Here is an 11,070-nt window from a genome sequence, read left to right on the forward strand (position 1 = left end):
TGGTGGCTCCAGTGCCCAGATCCGACTCCTCTCAGGAACCACCATGTATATCCTTGGTGGCTCCAGGGCAAAGATCTGAATCCACTTTATAATGATTTTTTTCTGTCAGATACTGGTAATAATTAAGACACTGCATGTATATACACTCAATGGCTGCTTTCAAACCTGCACATGCCAGAATTTTTACAAGTCCTTCAATCCTGTTGAGAAAATATTTAAGGCACCCTGGAAACCACCAGGAAATGGAAACAATATATAGCAAACAGCAAACAAGTTTTAGACAGCCCCCCTCCCCCAATACATTTCCTGGCAAATAGCCCTAACATTCATTCTTTAGTTATTCGAAAAGTACATGTATCTTGGCAAACCATTTCACAGACAAACACTCCAACCAGAATGTTTATTTTATGTAAGAGGCATAAAACTTTTTTTGAAACAATATTCAAACAAAACGGGGCCATTCACCAAAGAGTTCACATATTCTAAACACATCTTTTTTTCTACATTGGAATTTGACAAGTTCAAACAAAATTTTAACTGTTTGTTAGAACCAGCAGGTGGTCATTCTGGCTTCTTTTATACAGTCTGATTTCACAAAAGACAAATCGCTGACCACCCTTATGCAAGAATGAAAGGGATTTTAAAAATCTATACATCCATGTTAGGATTGACTTCCAATACATGTATTATGCTCATTAAAATCAATGCACTGGTTTATTTGTAACGAAGAAAAAACAGTTGACTTAATAATTTACAAAATTATTGAACTTTTTAAAAAGCAATTGAATTTAAACCCTTAAATGCATTCAATACTTAGATGCTATTGAAAACCTAATATAAATTAAAACCTGTAACATCGGAAGCCAAGAAAATGATATCTTATACACTACAAAATCTTGCCAGACTTATGAATACAAATTCTACTACATAAATGACAAAATGATTGCAATAATGTATGTACCTTAAAGAAATGCTAATATCTTAATGTTAATTTTTATACAATGTACAAAAAAACATCAATAGGTCTTTCCACTAGTAATTATGGAATTATTCAGGTAAGTTTTCCGGAAATTTTATCTTGTGAGACAATTTCTGCTAAGTCTGTAGTTTAATATTCGACAGTAATTTAAGATTCCCATGTATATCATTAGATGTCCCGTTGTGTACATTATGTATAGTAGTTATACATGTACACAACATACCAACCCCAATCCTGCACTCGACGACAGAAGAATGACGACAGATGTGGGGCGAGGTTTTACCTGTGACAGGTAGACCCAAACCTACAGAATTATATATACCTAAGACCGATGAGAAAGCCGATACCTGGGATAACGCGACATAAATTGCCACTTTCACAGTCAACTTCCCCGATAGCATCTTGGCCATCATTTAAACTACTGCATTAAGACCATGTATATCAATCAAAATATTGTGTTTACAAATTGTGGGACAAATTTTTACCTTAGAAAAAGGAGATATAGACATGTAAAAAAAAATATATAATTACCGGTACTTTCTACTTCTCCTGTGAAAAGTGTGAAATTATTTGGAATTCAGAAATCAGCATATTAAAGTTCCCTGATACATTATCAGAAATGTGATCAGAATTTGGATTAATCCTTAAAATCTTGCCATGATTAGAATATTCTTATTGAATTATGATAATTAATTAAAAACCAAGGCAATTCCCTTAAATTACACATTTTGCAGATTATCATAGATCATCCTGTATCTATACATTACTTGATATGCATACCATCAAATAAATTACTTTGTACAGTAGTATATATTATGTACATTCTACAATTCAAAAAGAAAAGAGGTCATATTGACATTCTGCAAATACCTATGCAGAAAGTCTGGTCCAATTATTAATCAAGAGATTAGCTTATTTAATCAGAGGATCAAACATTTTTTTGAAATGTTAATTTCCACTTCAAAAGTCCACTAATGTATGACATAATCCCTATAAAATAATTAATTAACCTCTGTAAGATTTATAATTACAAAGCCACAGATCAGTATAAAGAAAACAAGGTGCAATTATGCATCTTGGAACTTTTTCAATGTACTCAGCATTAGCATTAGCAAGAGCATTAATTTACAAATGAACTTAGTCTAGCTGATTTATAATTGTTTCATATTCTCCATTTTAGATGTTTAATGAGGCTAGCCTGGCCTAGGTGCTAAGATATCTCAATCTCCTCAATGGATTCTCAAATAACCAATGGGTGTCAGATTTTGGGCACAGATATCTAAGTTGCATAATAATTTTCCGAATAAAATTAGGGGGAACTCCTGTAGAAATATTCCAGCAGAATATGCAACCACACTGAGAGACAAACCTCAATATCTTGCCTGTTAGAAAACTGTAAGATATCCAAGACAAACCTAAATATCTTTCCTGTTAGATAACTGCGAGATATCCAAGACAAATCTCAACATCTTGCCTGTTAGAAAACTGCGAGATATCCAAGACAAATCTCAACATCTTGCCTGTTAGAAAACTGCGAGATATCCAAGACAAATCTCAACATCTTGCCTGTTAGAAAACTGCGAGATATCCAAGACAAATCTCAACATCTTGCCTGTTAGAAAACTGCGAGATATCCAAGACAAATCTCAACATCTTGCCTGTTAGAAAACTGCGAGATATCCAAGACAAACCTCAATATCTTGCCTATTAGAAAACTGCGAGATATCCAAGACAAATCTCAACATCTTGCCTGTTAGAAAACTGCGAGATATCCAAGACAAACCTCAATATCTTGCCTATTAGAAAACTGCGAGATATCCAAGACAAATCTCAACATCTTGTCTGTTAGAAAACTGTGAGATATCCAAGACAAATCTCAACATCTTGTCTGTTAGAAAACTGCGAGATATCCAAGACAAATCTCAATATCTCGAACTTTACAGGACTGTAAGCAAACAGTGAAATATAGCAAACTCACCAGGCTTGTTCTACAAGAATGAATGATCCAGTGGGGACTCCAATAAACATATCCCTGGTATTCAGTTTACATAATTTAATTTCAATCAAGATTCTAAAGTCCAACTGTGCACAAATATCAAGTGTGCATGATGCAAAAATTAACTTTTTCATTAGTACCTAATAGTAAACTTCCATGCTTAGCTTCCTCTATTAACAGGACTTAAAAATCAAAATGATGATCTCGAGTGAACCAAATACTGTAAAATTTCCATGAAAAGTTTGTGCCCGCATACATAGGGTAAATAAATCCCGAGCGGAAAAATGTATGTCTACAGTATTCTACATTACCTAGAAGTCATTTATTTAACTTGTTGCAGCTTCACTGAAATGCCATACCTCAAGGCTAGTACATTCAACCCAGAAAAAACATATACATACTCCAAAAATTCATTCAAGCATATCTGCTCTATTGAGCTTGCAACTATATTTTTTTTGGAAAGGGGGGGGGGGGGGTGAGGGAGGGAGGTAGTAAAAATGGATTCATGGATTAATTTAGTTTCAACTTTCAAATTAAACATTTTGATAAACCAGTCAATTCTTCAGACACAGTACACATGCAATTTGTAGCATTTTCTCTTGGAAAAAAAAACAACATGTTCTCTGCATCATACAAGTGCATAGCAGTCCAATAATAACTTTTTTTCCCAACTTTTTGTGTCAAACTAAGCCTTACAGTGGCCATTATACGTATATTTCAGTAACAGCCAACACAAAATGCAGACTATTGCAATGGAACCTAGCTAGCCTTTTTTTAGCAGACTGAAGTATAAACGCTTTGTACCAAACAATGCGCACCCAGCGGATGAAGATGAGCAGATAGCGCACGTCCTTGTCTGAGCTCATAAAGAGAACAGTAAAATGTACACCAAGAGTCGTAAAACACAAATCAAAAATATTTCTGTCATTGTTTGGACCATTACATGTGACAAAATAGAAAGAATGCTTTTGTGTTTTCCCATCATTTCATCCTTTTTGTGATACAATTGGAGTGTAACTGGTTAACTTGACATTATAATTAAAACATATGGTACTACTAAATACATGAAATAACTTCATTTTTTTATTTCACTTTTAAACATTCAGATTTAATTAAGTTTTTTTTAGGTCTGGATTTTTAATCAATCCTTGATAGTAAATCGATGTAGTGTGGACTGAATGTATGAATGAAAATCTTACAGGATGTAAATATGAATTAAGCTTTAAATCAAATGTCAATCAGGCATGAAATGGAATTTTAAAACCAACTTACAAAACTGAAGGGATATTATGAGAGCCCTGACGAACACAATGTCCAAAACAGATTTAAAGTTACATCACTCGTCAAATATACCCCCGATCGACTTAAATCAAATTTAAAAGATCCATCTGTCCTCAAACAAATACCAAAAATACACACAAACTGAATTCTCAGGGTGTCAACTTTGTACCTTGTTCTTTAATAAACATGAAGTGCCCAGTGAAAACATACCTGTATGGCACAAAACATAAACAAAGACAGGTGAGAGCAGGTAAGATAGGGGATGAGGAGGGCCTCTTTCACAGATCTGTACTCTCAACCAAAAGATAGCATTAAACAATTAAATATAACAGTCAATAAGATAAACAATGGCAATCGTAATAGGTGTCAAATGTACAGTGAATCTTTCAAATGAAAACATCAAACTTCCCCTCTGAGGCAATACCCTGGCCTACCTCTCTGCAGTTTGTGAGGGCTGACGGGGCCACTTTGACCAAAACATACCAGGTATTTTAAGTTGTAGAAGTTAACAATTGCCCCCCTTTTTCTGACAGCGTGCAGTCATACTGGACAGGCAAAACAGAAGAAATACAAATCTAACTAAATAAGAGATATAATTTCCCTTTGGCAAGGACTTAAGTCTATAATGAACCACTTTATCAAGTGTATATAAAATATATGTATGTCTGTTGACAGTATGAAATAGATTTCTCACTGGGCTGTGTTCCACTCAGTATTATAGTGTAGAAGAAATGGAGAGAGGATAGAAATTAAGGTAGATATCTCCCAAAAATTAGGTTCATTTTCATTGAGGCACTCTGAAAATGATGAAAACTCTGTGTCACAACTAACAGAAGAGGGAGATTGAAATTATATTATTAAGAGTATTTATTAATTGCCTAGACAACATAAACCAGGTGAATTTTCTAGAATCAAGGCATTAGGGTAACTGTTGACTTGTAGCTAAATTTTTCCCCTTGCACTTAAATATCCCATCTCATTGAAAAGCCACTGACTCTGCAATGTTTAATGAGCATATGTGATTTAACAAATTGTCTAAAGTCAGCTCAGTCTGGCAATAAAATGTCTCAAGAAGGTCACTGTACTTATAAATCCACATCTTTATACATATACTGTAATTGAAATTTAACCATGAAATGGAAGAATGTGCCATGGTTTTTACATTAAATAGCTGGGAATGATGCCATGCAAACACCACAGGATGGCAATTACGTGCAAGTGTTCAAAGCCTGGTTGCACATAACCATGACCTACTCCATCATTGCAACGAATCTTCCCCAGTCTCCTGGGTTTATCCAGAGTTGATTAATTCAGGGGAGTAATGCATTTTCTAGTTCCCATCTATCTTTTTTTTCCTTCTATCTTTTTTTTAATCAACAGCAATGAAGTTTCATACCTACTTGAAATTCAGGGGAGGGAAGTATACTTTCTTAGTAATAATGATCATGCAGGAGTTATGCCCCTTTATTCAGAATTGACATCTATAATTTTTCACACTGTTTTCAATGAAAATTTAATTGAAGTATTTTTTACCCCAAGCATAACATCCCAATTATATTATATTCTTCGATGTCGATGGTAGGCTACCAAATATGAAGGAGAGGGCAAACGTGTATTCATTTGTATGTGGTATACAGTAAAACATACTTATAACGAAGTGCCAAGGACAGATGATTTTGCTTTGTTATAAGTGTAATTCAGTATATCCGTTCAGTTTACAACAATTTTTAAGGTCACAGGGAATGAAAATCACTTCGCTGTAAGTGCAATACCAGGGCGGTGTTCAAGGTCATAGCCGGTACATAAGATTAAGATTCTGTGGAGTACAGTAGGTGGATAATTTTCAATGGAGAATTTAAGTTTCTTAATGATTTAAACAAAAATGTCCCCATCTGTGCATGCTTGCACAATGCACTTGGTTCCTCACTAGTCTGAAATATCCGACGTTTTCCAGGCTTTTTTCACGATTTTGATATTTTACGTGCCAGGAAAACGTCAGAACCGGCGCCATTACGAAAACTGGGAATTCGCCGCCTCCAACCAGAGGCGGCATTCTCGGGTTGATTTTTGATACTAGCAAAGCGAATGAGATGTCAAACTCACAATTTATCAATGGTTCAATGCCTTTAGTACTCACCAACTTCATTTTTATGGTTTGTTTACAAAATATACAATCCGATGAAAACACTTTTATTTGACTGTCGAGATTTGTTTTCATTTCGTGCATTTTAAAATCTTTCAAGTCCTGTATCAAAATGATGAGGGATGTTTTGTGCATTGTGCTACTGATTAATTGTGTAAGTTCACCATTTAATTCAGTTCGCAAGTATCGAAAATCAGCTCCGATTGGAGACGGTGAAATTTTCCAGTTTTCATAATGGCGCCGGATCTGACGTTTTCCTTGCATGTAAAATATCAAAATTGTGAAAAAAGCCTGGAAAATGTCAGATACTTCGGACTAGTTCCTCACATGCAATTGTTCTGTGGTAATATACATAGTATGGCACTGAATACTGCATATAAATGTGTATCAGGATGAATATGAAAACTTTTATCTGGCATAAACCCCTTATGTATTTAGTAGTTTATTATTTATCCATATATGTATATCTTCATGATTATAGAGAATAATGTCAAGTTTTTGTCATTATTACAGGCCACAAAACCAGTCTGCTATGCTGATCACTGCAAACACTAAATGTTGGTGTGCATTTATAGTATATATGCTGATGACTGTCTTTACCTTACATCACCTTTTTGTGTCACCGATACCCCATCATTAACCAGCAGGTGCGATGATAAAATCTTGCGGTATAACACAACTAACGATTCATTTAGTTGATTTTCTAGCTTTAAGTAAGGAATAACGAACCATTTGTAAATATTCAAAATTCAAAGAAAATTATATGAAGTAACTATAAGTTTTAATCAACCTGTCAACCAAACAAAAAACTCTCACCATTGTCCATGTTGTCAGTGATAGGGGGTATACAATTCTTGGATAAAACATACCTTGAATGAAAGATGTAGATCTGTGTCGTCCAAAAAGAGAATTCGACAGACAGGTCCATCCTTGGGCCTATCCAAAAACCCACTGTCCCTGGTGATCGAAGTTTTGGACTTGTCACTTCTCAAAAATCTTGGAATTAACCGCGAAAAACGAGACATGGTCTCATCGGGAAGTCGTTAGCTTTCCCTCCTCAAAATTCACACAAAACATTAGGACAACATTACCCGTCCGATTTCGTCCACCATAACTTACTCACTCCAGAGTAACACATTTAGTGTAGGAGTGTCCCGCAACCAATATTCTCTTTTATTGTTTTCTTCGCGATTACCTGTGCACACACACACCTGTGCATGGGAGACAACCGCGAAAACCAAAACAAATTTACAATAAAACCTCCACGCACAGACATGATAATTCCGAATTGAGCATATCGCTGTTAGAATCTCTAAAGTAAATATAAAATAAAAGGGGGGGGGGGGGCTAAAATAAATAGATAATCAATAATAAAATTTTTAAAAGTGATTTTTTTCATGGGCACGGTTTTCTATTACAAATCTAGAATCAAATCAGCCCCCCCCCAAAAAGGAAAAATCCTAGACTTGATTAATTTGCACACAATACAATTATCTCTGGCTGTATTCTCTATTTTGCCAGACAACAGTTTCAATTTCAAAATTAAGACTTTGCATCAAAACAAAATTATTTCGTAGTTATCATTGATTTCAAGCAAATACAGCGGGTATAATTGTAAACACAACAATTAAGAGGTTTGACAAACCCAGTAAACTAAAATTTACAACACTTACAAATAAAACCCTTGAGCTTTTTAATGTTAGTTATTTAATTTTTTATTGAAGTTTCATCTCTTATCATTGATTTCTAGACTTTTTCGTGTGTGGTTTTAGTTGGTTCACGTTGAAACAAATTCAGTCCTTGTATGTAAACCTTGACCTGTTCCAAAGCAAATTAATCATCCGGATTATAAAATATAATGTATATAATATAAATTAAGTATAATGAAGTGTCCGGATGACTTTTAAACGTACTTTTTATAATGAGTGGATGTTCCCTACAAATTTCGTCCGAAACTTCCGAGGGCGAAGCATCCGGAATAATGGCGTCCGGATTAACAAGGCTCGACTGAAAAGATTAAAATATTGATTCTAATTGATTTAAATCATAGAATGAAAGAGTTAACTTTTTTCAGCAAACGTACATATGCTTTGTCTATCAATGGATAAATCGAGAGAGAGAGAGAGAGAGAGAGAGAGTATTACTTCATATTTTATGCATTGTCCTATCTCATTATTTATATTTTTTTTTTTACACTTTACTATAATATACAGTTGAACTTCGGTATTTCGAACACTGATACCTCTAATACCATGGATATGTCGAAGTGATATGGACTGAAGTCCCAAACGCATATTTCTTTAGTATTTTACCCTTGATATCTCGAACCCTCGGATATCTCGAAGTTTTTTCTCGGGGCCCCATCGAATTTGAGATAACGAGGATTGACTGTATATATAAAATGCGCATTTAATGGCCGTCGGAAAGGGGATTGGGAGTGGGGGTGAATCGCCGGTTTGAGTGATGCAGACTACCCCTTAATATATACCCCCCCCCCCAAAAAATGAGAGTAAATTAACACACCAAAACGGTGCCAATTTTATATTACAATTAACCCCCCTTCCCTTCGCGTTTTCAGAAAACTTTGGTCAGGGCATTAAAACTATCATAGTTGTTGCAATCTTAATCTGTACTCCTGAACATCTAGTAGACAACTGCACACGATAGAGTTGTTAGCCCTCTAACCGTGAAGAAGCCTGGGCTCATGTACGCAGAATCAGAACCTGAACTGAAAGCTCAAGTGAGTTTTTCTGATCACATTTTGTCTGGCGTCCGTTCTGTTTAGCTGTCCGCCTACGTCTGTAAAGTTTTTACACTTTCGACTACTTCTCAAGAACCACTGGGCCAATTTCAACCAAACCTGCCTCAAAGCATCCTTGGATAAAGGGGATAAAAGTTTGTTCAAATTCCGGGCGACACCCTCTTTCAAGGGGAGATAATTAAGAATTGGTGAAAATTTTAATATAATATTAAAAATCTTCCAACAAAAAAGCCATGATTAGTCACATTAATATGGTAGCATCCCCAGGTAGTGTAAAGTTTATTCAAATCATCCCCCCGGGGTATAAAACAAAGGGGGGATTAATGTTTCACATAGGAATATATACGAAAAAATTCTTTAAAAACTTCTTATCAGGAACAGCAAAACCATGATTAGTCATACAGACATGAAAGCATCCTCAGGTAGATTTGAACAAGTTTGTTCAAATTAAGACCCCTCCAATGGGGAGGTGTCACTGTAATCGGGAGATCAAAGTTTTACATAGTAATATATAATAAATGATATTCTATGGATCCGAACCGTGAATTTTGATAACATCGGTATGCTTGCACATTCATCTGCAACTCACTTGTCTAAATAAAATGGGTTGGACGACCAAAGTCCATCCATTTTTTTTTTCATACCAGTGAGCTGCACATCCTAGGGATGTAGTATCATTTTTCGAGGTGGGGGGGGGGGGTGTAATTGGGAATCGAAACAAAAACAGCAAAAGTGGGGCCCAATCGACCGCTAAATAAAATTTCCCTTACTAAATTTAACAAAATACTCTTAAAAACTGGGGGGGGGGGTTTTTAAAGAAAATTTTTTTTAGGTCTCAATAGTAAAATCTACTCACACACCATGTTGTCACCAGATAATAAAGTACAGTAGTAAATAGTCCAATAGTATTTAGACTTTATATTAAGAATACTTGATCATATATATTCTTGCGTAATAAATTCACCTCCATATTTGTGGCATCAACTGAATCCGGGAAGTTGAACAGATCTGAATTTTCCACCGTTTGGGGATGCTTGCTTATTAATTTCTTTGATGCCTGTTGTCATTCAAACTTTTACTCATTATTTACATATTCCTGTGTAAAAACTTTTGTCTAATACTGTGTCTTCACCCTATCTTCCTGTGGAAATAGACACACTTCATGTGGATGGTACTAAATTGATTCGCCCAATTGTCATCATGTTTACAAAAATTGTCCAAAATATTTCTATGCAAACCTTTGTTCCCTACCGTGTCCCTATGGCCAGCTCATTTTTCCGAGTTATTAAATCTCTGAACTATCAGATTGACTTGGAATGCATCAAGCTTACAACAAACTACCTATAGCTGTCAGAGAACTCCTAAAGCATTGAATAATTTTCTTGTACAACTTTGGAGATGTGGGTTAGATGTTTTGGGGGCAAAAGACAGTCCTGTAAGAAGTCATCTTGAAACAATGTCACAAAAGAAGATATCATGTCTTTTGGACAAGGCATAATAAAATAAGACCCCATAAACGTGCGAAAACAAAGGTTTGTATGAAGTGGTCTGCATGTATAAAGTGGTTTCATTCAGCTTCGGAGGAGCTATATCTGCATAGAGTGATGAAAAATAAAGGAAATCTTAATTGTCCACTCAATCAGTTCAAAATTAGAGAAACTAGGATTTGTTCCGCTCATTAACTTTAATCAAATCTGTAAACAGATTTTCAGTGTATTTGGTTAAGTAGTCTCTCGAAGGACTGTTCATTTTTTACATACTGTATAAGTAGAATTTTTAGCAAGACGCAAATTTAGCAATTTATCCATAAAAATTGGAATGTATTTTTAGCGAGACACAAATTAAGCAATTTTATAATGTCCAGAAAAATATCTATAACAATCGATACACAATGAATTGTTAGCAATATT

General features: G+C 35.1%; 2 protein-coding genes across 3 annotated transcripts in view; one reads left to right on the plus strand and one right to left on the minus strand.

The window, feature by feature from the left end:
* LOC133175462 (serine/arginine repetitive matrix protein 2-like) overlaps positions 1–7,549 on the minus strand; it is a 33,673-nt gene extending 26,124 nt beyond the window's left edge. Inside the window, exon 1 of the mRNA XM_061310568.1 lies at positions 7,269–7,549. Coding sequence (XP_061166552.1) covers positions 7,269–7,424 — 156 coding nt within the window. The 5' untranslated portion in view covers positions 7,425–7,549. The remainder of the gene's footprint in view (positions 1–7,268) is intronic.
* LOC133175534 (large ribosomal subunit protein eL36-like) overlaps positions 1–11,070 on the plus strand; it is a 415,093-nt gene that overhangs the window by 378,717 nt on the left and 25,306 nt on the right. The gene's annotated exons all lie outside the window — the stretch shown is intronic.

This window comes from Saccostrea echinata, unplaced genomic scaffold, assembly GCF_033153115.1.
Source record: "Saccostrea echinata isolate AGI-Se365-2 ecotype Australia unplaced genomic scaffold, CSIRO_AGI_Sech_v1 ptg000002l, whole genome shotgun sequence".
NCBI classification, from domain to species: domain Eukaryota; kingdom Metazoa; phylum Mollusca; class Bivalvia; order Ostreida; family Ostreidae; genus Saccostrea; species Saccostrea echinata.